The 17,120-nt window shown below is 44.8% G+C and overlaps 1 protein-coding gene across 1 annotated transcript in view; it reads right to left on the bottom strand.

Moving 5' to 3' along the window:
• LOC308344407 (uncharacterized protein) overlaps positions 1 to 5,622 on the bottom strand; it is a 59,169-nt gene extending 53,547 nt beyond the window's left edge. The window contains exons 1-5 of the mRNA XM_080805958.1: positions 5,554 to 5,622; positions 3,194 to 3,371; positions 2,832 to 2,969; positions 2,356 to 2,473; positions 737 to 879 (exon numbers count right to left, since the gene is read on the bottom strand). Coding sequence (XP_080662084.1) covers positions 737 to 879; positions 2,356 to 2,473; positions 2,832 to 2,969; positions 3,194 to 3,361 — 567 coding nt within the window. The 5' untranslated portion in view covers positions 3,362 to 3,371; positions 5,554 to 5,622. The remainder of the gene's footprint in view (positions 1 to 736; positions 880 to 2,355; positions 2,474 to 2,831; positions 2,970 to 3,193; positions 3,372 to 5,553) is intronic.
• Positions 5,623 to 17,120: the final 11,498 nt, after the last annotated feature.

The raw sequence follows: 17,120 nt of genomic DNA on the forward strand, positions 1-17,120 counted from the left end.
TAAAAGTTGATGTGGATCAGCTATTATAAAAATTAAAACAGTTTCTAAAATCATTGCTAGAAAAGTTCTTCCCCTCCCACTTTTGTAACTAAAGGGCTGATGATGGAAAGTACACCTTACAGCCCCTGCCAAAAAAGGTTTTACCTGTACAGGACAAGTTTCCTAATTGCATTAAAATGCAATTTTTTTTAGGGGCTTGGAGATTTGGCAAGCTATTTTAATGCCTGCCTGAACTGAAGGTATACCTCGATATTAAGACTAACATATTTTTCAGTTAGTTTTAACGTATTAAAAACTTATAAATGATTATAAATGATTAACAATGATTAATTAAAAATAATTAAAGTCTATATTTATTTTAAATATTCATCTATGTGATTAAAGAAAATTCACTCCTTCTCTCCACTCCCCTAACACATACACATATCACACTTCCTTAACATTTGTTTTTTTGCTTTCTGTTAAGCAACTTGGGCTTACAGGAAGTCTGAAGTTTCCAAAACTAGGTGGCAGTAATGAATACAGCCAAAATCAGAGGCATTAGGAGCAGTAGTAAAATGCAAAAAATCAGAGGCAGCAAATAATTTTTATTTCTCAGTGCTCTCTTCCTGAGTTTAAAATTTCATTCAGAAATGTGCTTTCAAAATTATTTCTAACCAATCATTTATGCTTTTACAAAGTTAACTTTTTCCAATTTCTTCATGAAACTAGCATGATTTTTGAAAGCTTCTCTCACCTGGTTTATTTTAAAAGGCATTTCCCTTGTGTAGCTTTTGTTGAACTGTTCATTCCACCTTCCTTTGAAGTAGATGGCACTGACAAGAACCAGCCTGGTGTTTGCACTGATTGAGTTACCTGGCAACACCTCTCGAATTTTGCCTTCCAGGAAAAGTAGAGAATATATTCAGTTGGTTTTCACAGAAGTGTGGTGAATAAATTATGATAAGGCTTATTGGCTGATCCTTGGTTATTAATCAAGAACCCAACAGTCTTTTCGTTACCAAGTTTGCTGAGTTTCGATTGATATGTACAGAAATAAACAACACATACAAGTGGTTTTCATGGTCAGGTCACCAGTGCTGTGGGAACACCCACAAGGTCAATGATGGTGAAATGTTTCTAAATCACTCAAAGTAAAACACGACACGAGGTCGGACAACAAGGCAAGCAGGAATGGGCTGGGAGGGACTTGGGTTATCTCAAGTGCTAAAATGGAGTGTTTGGATTAATGCACCCAAAGGTACAACCAGTGCTAACATCCCACAACTATGCCCACATGTCAGAAGCAGCCAGAGGGGAAAGAGCTGAAAATGGGCAGCATGAGTGCCTTGAGGAGCTTCTGGAAGCATCTGGAAGAGATTTCACTATTTGATCCTCTAAACAAAACACCAGACATTCCTGGAAAAGATAAGGTGCTTAAGTGAAAGATACTCCCTTCTTCCCTAGATGCCTTTCCAATGAACTAAGAGCATCCCTGCTCATTTGCTGCCTCCAGATGCCATAAGTGGCAAATATTCCAAGAAGAAACTAATATTCCAAGAGAAACTCTCTAAGGAAAGGCAACCTGTTGTTCTCTGTTGTCTGATGTATTGACAGAAATAGGAGTGTTCCTAGAGGTACTGAGTGGAGTTGGTACAGAGGGCGCCCAATGGTTCAAATGTCAACTGAACGCGCAGACCAAGATCAGAACATGTCATTCTGTAAAACAGAAACGAATAAGCCTCAACACCAAACAAAGGATGATTTCAGTCTGTAGAACTGATCAGTCCTGAGAGAGTGTCTGCCGTTGGCCTACCAAATCTAGGCTCATCAGACCTCAGTAAGGGAGCGTACATGGAAGACATGAAAGCTGCAACAGAATTAAGAATAAGTAAGCTTAATGGGCAGGGTAAAGGTGGTGGTAAGGGAGATCCACAGAGAATTTCGAAGCCCAAGTGTATGTCTCAGAGAAGATTTGACCAATAGCCTCCTTCCTATGGGGGTGATGAGTTCACTCAACATGGGAACATTACGGCCAAGTGAAAGTATATTTCAGTGTAAGTTATTAAACCGGAAATCTGGCTTACAAGTTTCTTTGGACATTTGTATCAGTCTTTCTGGTCCCAGAAGAATGGACAAAATTAAGTCTCTGTGGTTGAAAACCTGAGCATCTGATCGGAACCACTGTGAGTCCATTAAGGTCGAAATATGCCAAGAGGCCCAGCCCGTGAGCAGACTCTGACCATCTGAAACACTAGTGCGATCAGAGCAGCAGGAAAAGCAAGGGGAAGAAGAGGGAGGGAAGGAGAACCAAGGGAAAGAGGGGAAGGCGGGGGGAGAAGGAAGAAGGAGGAGGTAACAACATGTGACTCTGACCTTCAGTCTTTTCGGAGACCCAAGTGTTGATGTGTTCCCTGGACTGTTCTGCAGCACTGGCAAAGGAAAGCTGCTCCAGCTCGGCATGGTAGAACCGAAGACAGGATTCCTTAAAGGTCTTTGGAGAGAAAAGCGTTCAGTATGGCTATCTTCCTAAAAAAAGTTTAACTTCCAAGAAAATTGGAATCTTACATACATTTTATTAAAATGAGTATACATCTCTTAAAAATGGTCATATCTTAGTCTACTAAGTACTAAAATATCAGAGTTTATAAATAGGTAAGAACTAAGCCATGAATAACCAGAAATGGCTAAATGAATTTGAGAAGTAATTCAATTTTAAATAACTCAAGGCACAGTTATGGAATTATGATTTCTTTTAAAAAATGTTTACCATCATTTTCAGCTCTCCCAGATCTTGCTTTCTGACTCTATATTTTGACTGCAGCTTTAATCCTTCTGCTGACTCAACCTACCGAGAGGAATTCGCAAGTCTTTTCTCCAAAGAGCCCGTTGGCTATTCTGAGCAAGTACTGGGTGCCACATTTGTTCACTTCAGCAAGAAGTGACTGGAAATTCTGGTGAATGTCTGTCTCTGTGCTTAATGAGAGCACCTGTTGAGAAAAATAATCTCAGTGAAGGAGACTCCCAGCCTTCTCCTTTGTGTCTTGGTCCCCAGGCAGCCCCACTGGACAGAAATAAGCACAGGTGTGTGTACACACTGGGCTCCCCTCCCATCCGGCTTTATGGCAGTTCTGGAGCCTGAGGTACGAAGCTGGGTGATGGACCCTAACAACCGAAAAGGCAGTCCCAACTGCTGGGTGAGAAGCAGGCTTACCTGGGCCATCTGGGCAGCAGTGTTTCCTTTTGCCCCCAGGAAGACCATGGCGAGGGCAGAGGAGATGCTCACAGGAGAATAAAACACGTTGTGTGAAGGGTTGTCTTGACATAGTATCTTTAAAAGCTGGATGGCAAAGGTGCCATTTGCTTCAGAAAGAGCATCCATTATGTGGGGTCTGAAACCAGAGCATAAGGAGAAAGGCTGCTTCAACACACACCCTCCACACATTATTGACCTCACATGTGGCAATTTTGGAATTGTACTTTTTAAAAAATAATAAAGCTCATAAATATTTTTTTAAAGATTTTATTTATTTATTTGACAGAGATCACAAGTGGGCAGAAGGGCAGGCAGAGAGAGAGAGGAGGAAGCAGGCTCCCCGCTGAGCAGAGAGCCCGATGTGGGGTTCGATCCCAGGACCCTAGGGTCATGAGCTGAGCCGAAGGCAGAGGCTTTAACCCACTGAGCCACCCAGGCGCCCCAAAAGCTCATAAATATTTTAAGTTAAGGAAAACACATTTCTTGCTGCTCTCTCCACAAAGTAAGTCCAAATTTTAAGATAATTAGCTAAGTGTCGCACTGGCAGAAGATCAAACCGGCTTGAGAGCCTTGGGGGAAATGAAGAGCACTGGTTCCCGGGCACAGACATACAGCACTCAGCCTCCAGAGACCAGGGAAACCCAGTCTTCTCCATAATATTCTCTTCTTCCATACATTTATGGAGAAAACTCCTGAGAGTTTCAGTTACACAACAGATCATAGTCTCTCCATCTATTAGCTGATTCTTGAGAAATGTTTGAGATGCTGGTGAGTGAAGACAGAGAGGTATACCCATACAGCTGGGTATGAAATTGGCTGTGAGGCCAGGACCTTTCATCTACAAGGAGGTCAGCTGCGAAGGGACAGCCAATGTGCTCTCCTGCTGAGCCGCCCGCACCAGCACCCCCACGGCCAGTTAACTCCAGATGTCCCATAACCCAACTCAGAGTGCGCCACCATTGCTAGCTAGTGGCTAGGCATCACGTGACCCTCGGACCTCAGAACTAAACATGAAGACACTGCATGTTTTTGTTCCACAATTCTTTTGCTAACTCAGACACACGGATTTGGGAGTTTTACTCCTTAGTCTCAGAAAAAGCCACTAGAGTGGACTGTGCATGAGAGGGCAAAGCCCAGACCCAGTGGAACACCAGAATGGAGAGGTCAGGAGGAACAGAGAAGGGCCCAAGAAAGAGCAAAACCACTGAGAATGGGCCAGCAATCTGCGTAGCTACAGAGGTCAGAAGCATAAACGTGCCTCGGCAGGTCTGCTGACCACACACCGCTCCCACCCCCAGGCCACACTTCCCCAGGGAATTAACTGAGGGTGGAAATGAGACCCTTACACACGCAACTGCTGGTCTCACACCCAGGAAGACCTCCCAGATTTCTCCTCTCCCGCCCTCATCCCCTCACACCCATCACCAAGGCTTGCCTTCTGCTGTCTACATGGCTCTTGAACCCCTCTATTTCTCTCGAACCTGCACCGACTGTAGACCACCTGCTTCCTTTCCCCAATGCCGCCTCAGAACAGAGCCACCCTCCTCCCCTTCCCTCGCCCCACATACTCCATTCCGACAGAAAAGCAGAGCCTTTCAGCCTCCTCTTAAACCTCAGGGCCCTTACAATAAGCTAAGCTCACTTCGTTTACATGGCTTACCCTCCACCTGTCCGCCTCTGGCTCCAGCCTCCGCCTCTACCCACCCTGACCGCCTTTCATTCCCTCCAAGTCACCCCTGGGCCTTTGAAAACACTGTTTATCCAACTCAGTGCTCCCTACGCTGATGAATGGCACTCAGGCCTCCTCTGCACTGGAACATCCTGGCGTCTAGAGACTTCCGAAGGCCTGCCCTAGACAGGGATCCCTTCGCCCGACCCCCCCCCCCCCAATTACTGCTTGGCCCACTGTGGTCCCCCTGGCCTGGAAGCTTTGCGGGGCGAGGGCCTGCAAGAGCGCTCGGGAAACGGGAAGTTCTCGACGAATTTGTGTGGAATGCCTGAAAGGATTAGGGTGGCTGAGAAGTGCTTGGATTCGCCGCTGCACACTGGGGATTTTAGCAGGAAAGAGGAGAGGCAGGGAGATGTCACTGCGCGGATCCCGAGGAGAGAGAAGGGGTGGGGAAGAAGGGCGGGTGGGAATGCGGCTGCAGGGCGGCGGGGCAACGTGGAAGAGGCGTGGGAAGAGCGGAGAGAAGACCTGCGCGGAGGGCCCGCGGTTGGGGCTCGCGGGGATCGGGAGGCACCGGCGGGGAGCCGGGCGCAGCCGAGCGGCGCCGCCGAGCGACTGCGCCATCGTGCAACTGCGCCACCGGACCCACCGAGCAGCTGCGCCACCGGGGAGCTGCGCCACCGCGCGCCGGTCTCTGTCTGCAGGGAGAGGGCCGGGTCGGCTTGGTTTCGCTCCCGTCCTCGCGTCCAGTCTCCCGGCCGGAGCGCGGGGGTGCTCCCGGTCCGCCGTCCCCGCCCGGCCCCAGAACGCCCCACTTGCCGCCTTCAGCACCGCGCCGCTCCTCCCGTCGCCGCCTTCCCGGCCGGATCCCAAGCCGACCTCTACAGCCGCGCCGCAGGTCCCCACTCCGGTGACTGCTATCCGCCGGCCTCTGCCCGCCCCCAGGGCCCGAGACCACCCCTCGGCTTCCGCCTCTGCTGGGGCGGCGCGGGGGCGGGGGGGGGGGGCGGCGCCCGGCAAACCCCCAGGCGCTCCCTGGCCCGGCCGCGCGAGGGGGACCCTGCAACTAAAAGGGCCCGAAGCGCCCGCGGTCTGCCAGAGGCCTCCGAAACCGATTCAGAAAGCAAAGGCGTTCAAACTGCGGGTGATCCAGCTATGGCCGCGGAGCTGGCGATCAGTGGAGGAAAAAACCGGGGATGGGGGCAAGGGCAGGACGCGAAGAACGCAGAAGTCCTGGCTTTCCTACTCTCAGACTCCCATGTTAGAGTAGGAAGGGCTGTGAGTCTAAATTAGCGGGAGGCAAGCCAGGCAACTAACTGTAATTACCGAGGCACAGACTCCTAACGGGCTAACCCCTGTACTCACCTGACCCTGCCTCCCTTTAAAAGAAAAAAATATTAGCAGCTTTATTGAAATACGCTTAATGCACCATAATATTCACCCTTTAAAAGTATACATTTCAGGGACACCTGGGTGGCTCAGTCGGTTTAATGTCTGCTTTGCGCTCAGGTCATGATCTCAGGGTCTTGGGATCGAGCCCCCAGTCAGGCTCTCCTCTTCTCCCTCTCCTTTTGCTCCTCACCCACTGCTAATGCTCTCTCTCTAGGTCTGCTCTCGCTCTCTCTCTCTGAAAAAAAAAAAAAAAATCTTTTATAATACGCTTGTTTTAAAAGAGAAAGTATACGACTAGTTAGTTGTATACTAATACTAGATAGTTGTACAACTATCACCACTACCTAACTTCAGAACATTGTATCACCTAAAAAAGAAACACCGAGCCCATTAACGATTATTATCTATTCCCTCCTCCTCCAGCCCCTGGCAGCCATTAATCCATTCTGCCTAGATTTGCCTATTGTGGGCATTTCAGGTAGGTAGATTCATATAGGATACAGTCTTTTGTGACTCCCTACTTTCACTTAGGATGGTGTTCTCAACGTTGATCTTTGGTGGTTCAAGGTAACAACTACCTGTCTTTCATTTCTTCTTATGACTGATAATGTAATAATATTGAGTGCATACACGTATATATCCATTTTGATTATTCATTCATCAGTTGGTAGACGTTTGGGTTGTTGTCCTCTTGTCTGTTATGAGTAATGCCAGTATGAACATTCACATATAAGTTTTGTGTAGACATATATTTTTGTTTCTCTTGAGTCTGTACCTGGAGTGGAATTGTTGAATCATATAATAAGTCTATATTTAACCGTTGGAGGAAATGTCAAAATATTTTTTCAAAGCAGTGGCACAATTTTACCATCATCATTGTATGTGGGTTTCAGTTTCTGTCTTTTTTAATTTTAGCCGTCAGAGTGGGTGTGAAGTGCTATCTCATTATGGCTTGTAGTTATATTTCCCTGATGTCTAATGATGTTGAGCATCTTTTTTTTTTCATGTATTTATTGGCTCTTTGTCAGAAAAAAATCAAATACTTTGCTCATTTTCTTTTTTCTCTTTTTAAAGATTTAATTTATTTATTTGACAGACAAATAGGCATCTGAACTTCTCAGATGTCAGTGCTTTTTCCATATGGAAAAGCAGAGTTAAATCATAAAATCCAGATGACAACATCATGGCAATAACACTTATTATCCCCCACCTGTCTCCCAGCCCCACAGCCCCTGTGCAACTAGGTGGTAGGTTCTGGTCCAAGACAATGCACAGATGCTTTTCTTCTTATAAACACACCAAGACTCTTCCTAAATTGGCATGTTTTCCCTATCCAAGGGACACAATAGTAAAACAGCTAGAAAACAACTGAGACCAGCAGAGGTTTTCTCCTTCTTCTTCTTCTTCTTCTTCTTTTTAAAAAAATTATTTATTTATTTGTGGGGGGGGAGGGAAGCAAAAGAGCACGAGCAGGAGTGGCAAGGAGGAGGGAATCTCAAGCAGACCCCCCACTGGACGTGGGGCTCGATCTCCTGACCCTGAGATCATGACCTGAGCCAAAAGAGTTAGACACTTCATCAACTGAGCCACCCAGGGACCCCCAGCAGCAAAATTCCTGTTTGCCCTCACATACCAAGCTAACTGCCTGCCCTGGAGTTAGCTTCGGGTCCCCCGGGAGCTGTCACTCATTCTGTGTGTCCACAGGGAAGGAAGGAAGAGCAGAGAGGAGACCTTCATTTGCATCTGCTCCTCCCCTTACCAAGACTTACAGGGGACTGTGAGGGCTTCTCTTCAATGCCAACTCATGGAACACCAGCTCTAGTCCCAGTCTCTCCTCATTTTCTCCAAGTAGCCATGACAGGTCTCATCCACGGCCCCGCAAAGGAAGCACATTCTGGTCCCAGGAGAGAAGGCGGGAAATCAGTCAGGCCCCCTCAGCATCCTGGGCAGGGGGGAGCTGGAAGTGGCTCCTACCTGTGGCAAGAGGCCATTCTTAAACCTCCAAGAACTTTGCAAGCCAATTGTCAAACTCTTGGTAATTAGAATAGAATAGAATAGAATAGAATAGAATAGAATAGAAGTCAGCCATGGTGAGAGCGTTTACCCCTCAGGAACCAGCAAACACTATTATTCAGGGCTTCCTCCTTCCCTCACCCCAACACATACACACCACCTCTGGGTGTGCCTAGCCAGTCCGCTAGCAACATTGATCCTGTATCTCCTACCTACGAATTTACTTCGCCCTCCTGGACTCCCTTCCTTCCTGGCAGAGAAAAAGATGTAAGGTAAGTTCCTCACCTGTACTTAAGATTCTTGCTACTCAAAGTGTGGTCCACGGACTAGCAGCATCTGTACTACGTGCAGTCTTGTTAGAAATAAGAACGGGAAGGTGATACCCAGACCTACTGAACAGAGATCGAATCTAAGCAAGATTGCTGAGGCAGCCATAACAAAGGAGCCCAGATCCAGTGGCTTAAACAACAGAAATCTATTTACTCGCGATTCTGGAAGCTTGAAATCCAAGATCAAGATGTCAACAGATTTGGTTTCTTCTGAGGCCTCTCTCCTTGGCTTGTGGATGGCGATCTCCTTTCTGCGTCTTCACATGGCTCTTCTTCTGTATCTATCTGTGTCCGAGTGTCCTCCTTTCGATGTATGAATTTTGGGGAAAACAACTCAGTCTATAAGAATCTGTATCCATATTAATGTTTGAGAAACACCGTCTGGATCAATCCCTGCCCTGTCTTTCAAGACTCTTGTTCAATAATTACTGGGCCTTCAACAAACCCTTCCCTTCGGAATAAAGAATAATGTCCTTACATTTTTGGCATAATCTCTTCTTAGCTTCATCAACCTGTCCTTACCAGCAATTCCACTTTTGAATACGCAGTACAAATGCATACACAAGGGGGTGCCTGGCTGGCTCAGTAGAGCATCTCATTCTTGATCTTGGGATCCTGAGTTGGGGACCCAATTTAGGTATAGAGATTGCTTTAAAAAAGAAAGAAATACATACACATGTTCACCAAAAGACGTGCAGTGGTCTTCATCCAGCACTACTTGTGATAATCCAAAGTCAGAAACTCCTGGAATGCTGTCTAGTGGATGGATTGAAAGAAATGAGCTCAGGCTGGAACCCACCAACACTCAGACTCATTGCCATGGGCTTACCATGCCCAGATGAGTATTGTCATCAGGAAGCAGAATGACATCAGGTCCTGGCTGTGCACAGGGCAGTCCCAGGTCCTGGGTTTGCACCTCTCTACATACCCTGTTTTAAATTTAGCTTGCTTAAGTATCATATATACTATCTCTGTCTCCTCATAAAAACAAGAAGTCAAAAATAGATTACTGAAACATGAACACAGCTTACCCCCTAAATAATACATCCGGCTTGAAGAACCCCTTAGGGACAGACAAGAGAGTTTTTATGGAGTTTTATCTGTATGGATCTTTATGCTGATACATTTAATCTTCCTCAGTACATCTTGGTGTTGAGTACAGAGTGCTTGTGTTCCCACAGATCAAATACTACAAGGTGAGCGAGAATAGATCAGCAGATACAGAGAGACCTAAACTTTCTGTATTAGTTTTGGATGGAGTTGTGGTTTTGTTCCTCTTTTGGGAATCGGCATAAAGAAATACCCCCATGGATCTTCTAATTAAAAAATATTCCTCCAAGTTAAGAGGATCATTAAATAATATTCAGGCCTCTGGGGAGAAGGTTCTGGCTAGAAAAGATACCGTTGGCTAAAGAGAGTGATCCTTTCATCCTGAAGAGTTGCCCAATTTTGTCATATAAATGTAACTATAAGGCTTAAAAATATATTCAAATATACTTTAAACTTTTCTATCTTTGAGCGATATGCATGGAGGTTGAATTCAACCTATAGCTCCCACCCATCATTCCATTCAAAAGGGAGTGTAGGAAAGTATATCAAGTTAGCCCTAACACCCAGTAACACTGGTTTCTGAGCTCAGAATTATAGAGCCTTGAATCTTAACACAACAGGCATCCTTGTCACCCACATTGCAAAGTGTCTGAGTAAATGTAGAGCATGATATTATGACACACTCATGCTGGCTGTCACTGGGCTCCAGGACTCAGAGGCAATTTATCTCCGATCCATATCCTGTCACCAAGGACAGCAGCTGCATTTGACAGAACTCTCGCTACAAAAATCATTTTGAGCTTTTTCTCCCTTCCTCCCAGTAAAAGATACAGAGAGGACATGAAATCCACTCAGCAATAGATTAAGAATTGAGAAGCGTTTTGGGTTGTTTTTTTTTTTTTACGATTTATTTATTTATTTATTTTAGAGAGAGAGAGTGAGCAGGGGGAGGGGAGAGGACAAGAGGGAATCCTCAGGCAGGACCTTCACTGAGCACAGAGCATGACATGGGGCTCATTCTGGGACCCTGGGATTTTTTTTAAAATGTTATTTATTTATTTGACAGAGAGAGAGATCACAAGCAGGCAGAGAGGCCAGCACAGAGAGAGGGAGAAGCAGGCTCCCTTTTTTTTTTAAATTTTATTTATTTATAAAAATGAACATCAATTAATCAGATGTTTCCTAGAATGACCAGGACTTATCCATGAAGACCCAGCCAGCAGAAGGACCCACGATCATCCCCAAGGAGACTGAAGCTCAGAGCAGGCAATCTCCTTGGGGCGGCACCATGTATTTTTGACTTACAGAAGAATGCTTGACACAGCTAACCGGTGGGATGGTCAGAATCACTCCATAAGTTCATGAATCTTACCATAACATCACCCTACATATTGCATGGTAGTTGGTTTTGTTTCACTTACTGCATTAAGGAAGGCTTTTTCTGGACTTAGGAATTTGGTAGAGGCTACCCAGATTAAAGTCTCAGTTTGACAATAAGATTTTTGTTTAGAAAGACTATTTTGTCAGTAGTGTGATCCTGGTTGTGGGGGCTTTCTGTGCATTTTAGGATGTCTGGCAGCATTCATGGCCTCTACCCACTAGGTACCAGGAGCACTTCCCCCATTATGACAATCCAAGTGACTCCAGATGTTGCCATGGGTCTTCCGAGGGGACGCCGTTGCCCCCAGCTGAAAACCTGTGTAGCAAATGTATTCCTATCAGAAAAGCATGATAACAGGGAGCAGAAAGAAAAGAAAAAAATAGATCTTTGGGATTGAATCTAACACGGCCTCGGGGAACATGAGAAAGAGCAGACATAAAAACGAAAATGTCTCACTAGCAATTTTACAGAAGTTCTCCAGACCAGATTGTGATTAAATGTCAAGTCAGAATGGAAACTAAGGTTGTTCCTGTATCTCCCTCCCCAACCCAAAGTCTTCCTCCTCCAGTAAATGGGAAGAAGGAAGCTTAGGGGACCCCACTGAGGTTCATTGCTGCACTGTGGGGAGTGTTCATACAACCCTGATATTACATGCAAAATGTCTGCATATCACAATGCTCTGGGACACTTTCGCCAGATCGTCGTAGAAACCCAAAACGCAAAGAGGCTAAGGACTACTTCCCAAAAGCATTACCCACTACTGCATTTGTACAGAAGGTCACACATAACTAGATTATGTATTTGGGGAAGATTATGTGTTCCCTCTAAACAACTCCAGAAGACATAAATTCTCTCATTTGTGTTGTATTTGTCACCATACATAACCACACTCTAAAAACGACCCATTTACAAAAGTTCATTTAGATAACTGCCTTTCAATTTTACATGTTTTTTTAATTTTTATTTTTTAAACTTCTTTTCAGTGTTTCAGAATTCATTGTTTATGCGCCACACCCAGTGCCCCATGCAACACGTGCCTCCATAATACCCACGACCAGGCTCACCCAATCTCCCACCCCCCGCCCCTCTAAAACCCTCAGATTGTTTTTCAGAGTCCATGTTCTCTCATGGTTCGTCTCCCCCTCCAATTTCCCCCAACTCCCTTCTCCTCTCCATCTCCCCATGTCCTCTGTGTTATTTCTTATGCTCCACAAATAAGTGAAACCATATGATACTCGACTCTCTCTGCTTGACTTATTTCACTCAGCATACTCTCTTCCAGTCCTGTCCATGTTGATACAAAAGTTGGGTATTCATCCTTTCTGATGGAGCATAATACTCCATAGTGTATATGGACCACATCTTCCTTAACCATTCGTCCGTTGAAGGGCATCTTGGTTCTTTCCAGTTTGGCGACTGTGGCCATTGCTGCTATGAACATTGGGGTACAGATGGCCCTTCTTTTCACTCCATCTATATCTTTGGGGTAAATACCCAGTAGTGCAATTGCAGGATCATAGGGAAGCTCTATTTTTAATTTCTTAAGGAATCTCCACACTGTTTTCCAAAGTGGCTGCACCAACTTGCATTCCCACCAACAACGTAAGAGGGTTCCCTTTTCTCCATCCTCTCCAACACCTGTTGTTTACTGTCTTGTTAATTTCGGCCATTCTAACTGGTGTAAGGTGGTATCTCAATGTGGTTTTGATTTGAATCTCCCTGATGGATAGTGATGATGAACATTTTTTCATGTGTCTGTTAGCCATTTGTATGTCTTCATTGGAGAAGTGTCTGTTCATGCCTTCTGCCCATTTTTTGACATTATTTTTTATTTTATGTGTGTTGAGTTTGAGGAGTTCTTTATAGATCCTGGATATCAGCCCTTTGTCTGTATTGTCATTTACGAATATATGTTTTTAACAAAAGTTTAAAATAAAATAAAACAAAATTAAATCCTTTGCCTTTTTGTGAACTAGAGTTATAGTTTTATCTTATTTATCAAAGATGTAATTTTGCTATAATATACTGATACCTTTGTCTGGATAAAATAACTTAATCACTTGATTTCCCCCCATAAACACTGTCAGAGATTCTCTATCCTACACAACTGACCTTTCTACCCATGTCTGCCCTTTCTCCATCACCATGGTGCCCCTCCTGCTATCAATGAGCCGTACTGGTTTTCATCAGCTGGAGTGAAGATGTGAAAAGATCAGCTGTTTGGAATCACAGAAAAAAAGCATGGCCTTGTTCTTCCTTTGTAACAAGCATGCGCACCTGGGACATCTGGGCAGCAGTATTTCCTTTTGCTGCCATGAAGACTGTGGCCAGGGCAAAAGAGCTGCTCAGGGTCAAGAAAAACACATGTCCTGAGTTCTCCTTTTTCTCTCCTTTTTCTCCCACATTCTTTTTTTTTAATTTCTTTTCATTTAAATTCAATTAATTAATAGTGTATTGTTAGTTTCAGAGGCTGAGTTCAGTGATTCATCAGTTGCATATAACAACAGTGCTCATTCCATCAAGTGTCCTCCTTAATGCCCATCACCCAGTTACCCCATCCCCCCACCCACCTCCCCTCCAGCAACCCTCAGTTTGTTTCCTAGAGTTAAGGGTCTCTTATGATTTGTCTCCCTCTCTGATTTTGTCTTATTTTCTTTTTCCCTTCCTTCCCTTATGATCCTCTGTTTTGTTTCTTAAATTCCACATATGAGTGAGATCATATGGTAATTGTCCTTCTCTGATTGAGTTATTCTGCTTAGCATAATACCCTCTAGTTCTATCCACAACATTGCGAATAACAAGGCTTCATTTTTTGATGGCTGAATAATATTCCATTGTGTGTGTGAGTGTGTGTGTGTATATATATATATATATATATATATATATATATATATATATATATATCTCACATCTTTTTTATCCATTCATCTGTTGATGGACATCTGGGCTCTTTCCATAGTTTTGTTATTGTGGACATTGCTGCTATTAACATTGGGATGCAGGTGCTCCTTTTTTTTTTTTAAGATTTTATTTATTTATTTGACAGACAGAGATCACAAGTAGCCAGAGAGGTAGGCAGAGAGAGAGGAGGAAGCAGGCTCCCTGCTGAGCAGAGAGCCCGATGCGGGGCTCGATCCCAGGACTCTGGGATCATGACCTGAGCCGAAGGCAGAGGCTTAACCCACTGAGCCAGCCAGGCGCCCCTGCAGGTGCTCCTTTGAATCAGTGCTTTCATATCCCTAGATAAATACCTGATAGTGCAATTTCTGGGTCATAGGGTAGCTCTATTTTCAACTTTTTGAGGAACCTCCATACTGTTTCCCAGAGTGACTGTACAGCTTACATTCCCACCAACAGTGTAGGAGGGTTCCCCTTTCTCTGCATCCTTGCCAACATCTCTTGTTTCTTGACTTGTTAATTTTAGCCATTCTGTCTAGTGTGAAGTGGCATCTCATTGTGGTTTTGACTTGTATTTCCCTGATGCCGAGTGAGGTTGAGCATTTTTTCATGTGCCTGTTGGCCATGATTTCTTTGGCTAAATGTCTATTGAGGTCTTCTACCCATTTCTTGACGGGATTATTTGTTGTTTGGGTGTTGAGTTTGATAAGTTCTTTATAGATCTTGGATACTAGCCCTTTATCTGATAAGACATTTGCAAATATCTTCTCCCGTCCTGTGGGCCGTCTTTTGGTTTTGTGAGAAAAGCCCCCAAATAACCAAAGGAATGTTAAAAAAGAAAACCAAAGCTGGTGGCATCACAATTTCAGACTTTCCCCACATTCTTAATGAGCAAATGGCAAAAGTACCACTTGCAACACAAGCAAGTCTGTGACCTAAAGAATCATCGGGGAAAGTCGAAATCGAAAGCATAATCCAGAAGCACATCCAGTCCATTTTTAGTCACCTTGTCATTAGTACCTCTGTCAGTGGACACCAGGTGTGTTCAGCAGAATAACGCCCCCCCCAAAGATGTCCACCCCCTCATCCTCAAACCCTATGACTGTGTCACCTTATATGGTAAAAGGTACTTGACAAATGTGATCAAGTTCAGGACCTTGAGATGGGAGATTCTCCTGAATTATCTGGGTGGGCTCGATGGAATCACGAGAGAGAGGCAGAAACGTCAGAATCAGAAAAAGGAGGAAAGATATAGGGACCAGACTGATGCAGGGTCATCAGCCAAAGAACATAGGCGGTTTTGGGGGTGGGATAGGGATAGGGTGGCTGGGTTATGGACATTAGGGAGGGTATGTGCAATGGTGAGTGCTATGAAATGTGTAAGCCTGATGACTTACAGATCTGTAACCCTGGGGCAAATAATACATTATACGGTAATTTAAAAAAAAAAAAAAAAAGACACTGATTTGTTCACAAAGTAGCCAGTCCTGGCTACCTGGGACCATGATGGCAAAGCATCAGCAAAGGGACTGCCACTGGGTCGCAGACAGCCTCCAGGACCTGCCTCCTGTGCCCTATCCCATAATGGCCAACTTCTGCCTGCGGGCCCTGCTGGAACACTTCACACGCATCGTCTGGAACACGGCCCTTGCTGAGGTCAGTGCTGTCAGCGCTCCTGCCAGAGCCCACCGGGAGCCATGATGGATGAAGGCAGCTTGATTCCAGAGCCTGAATCATCACAGAACCACCCTAGACCCCCGCCACCAGCCTCCCACCACCGTTGCTCCTTCTCTGTCTGGCGTGTCTCTAATTTGTAAAAGATGGTCTGTGAATAAATAAGGTGAATGATGTACATACAAACAGAAGTTTGGTCACTGTGCCATGTGAAAACAGCTGGGCAGAATTCACCAGACCTGGGGAGCTGGCTTGAGAGAAGTCTGATCCAAACCGTGAGAAACGTAGAAAAGACTAATTTTACTTTGAAACAGGGGCGCTCCAAAGAGATATGCCATTTTCCAATACAGTGGCTGACACGGGGCCAAGGAGGGGCCCAGTGGGCTCATGGCATGGACAGCAATAACGAACCCAGCACCGCTCAGTGGGCATTTTGCACAAGAGACATTCCTGTGGGTCCCGGGGCTTTATCTCCCGCAGCTGTATTGCGCACGCGCCCAGGAAGGGGCCGCCGGGTTCATGCCCACGTGCCTAGAAAGAAGGAAAACATGCCCTTGAAGAGAAGTTTTATCACTGAACCGAAAGCTGGTGCAGGTTACCGTTCATTATTACAGGTTTAACAAATCATTATAAGGTTTCAATAAACCTTATTTAATAAGAGGGGATGTTTTTGGTGGTCTACTACTCAATACAATATTGAAGTTCATCGATGCACCTGTTTCCCTCAGCTGCTTTGTTGTCATAATTGAAAACATTTTGGGAAACAAAGGGACAAATCATCCATAATCCCATAGACCTGTAATCTGTTTTCATTTTTTCTTTCTTATTTTTTTTACATGTATGTATATTTTTTAGCTCAAAATTTTTAAAACCACATGAGAACTATAGTTTCCAGTTTGGGAAAATGAAAAATAAGCCCAACAAACTTACTGAAAACTCTACCTAGAGATAAGGATCATGGTCCATAGATTTGAGGCTTAAAATTTTTTTTTCAGTTGTAGTAAAACACACTTAACGAAGCTTACCATCTTAACTATAGTTAAGTGTGCAATTTGAGGCACTGTGACCTTGAGTACACCCACACCGTTGCACTACCCTCACCACCGTCCGTCCACAGAGCTCTTTTCATTTTGTAGAACTAGAACTCTGTACTCATCAAACACTAACCCCCGATTCCTCTCCCATCGCCCCAGCCCCTGGAAGCCACCCTTCTACCTCCTATCTCTGAATCAGACTATTCTAGGTTATCTCAGAAAAGCAGAATCATACATTTGTCCTTTTGTAACTGGCTTATTTCACTGAGAGTAACATCCTCAAGGCTCATTCATATTTTGGCATGAGTCAGAAGTTCCTTCCTTTTTCAGGCTAATATCCCATAGTGTGTAGACATCACATTTAGTGCATCCATTCATGCATCTATGAACCCTTGGGTTGCTTCTGCCTTTGGCTATTATGAATAGTGCTGCTACGAACGTGGGT

Source organism: Martes martes (genome assembly GCF_963455335.1).
Source record: "Martes martes genome assembly, chromosome: 6".
Taxonomy (NCBI): Eukaryota; Metazoa; Chordata; class Mammalia; order Carnivora; family Mustelidae; genus Martes; species Martes martes.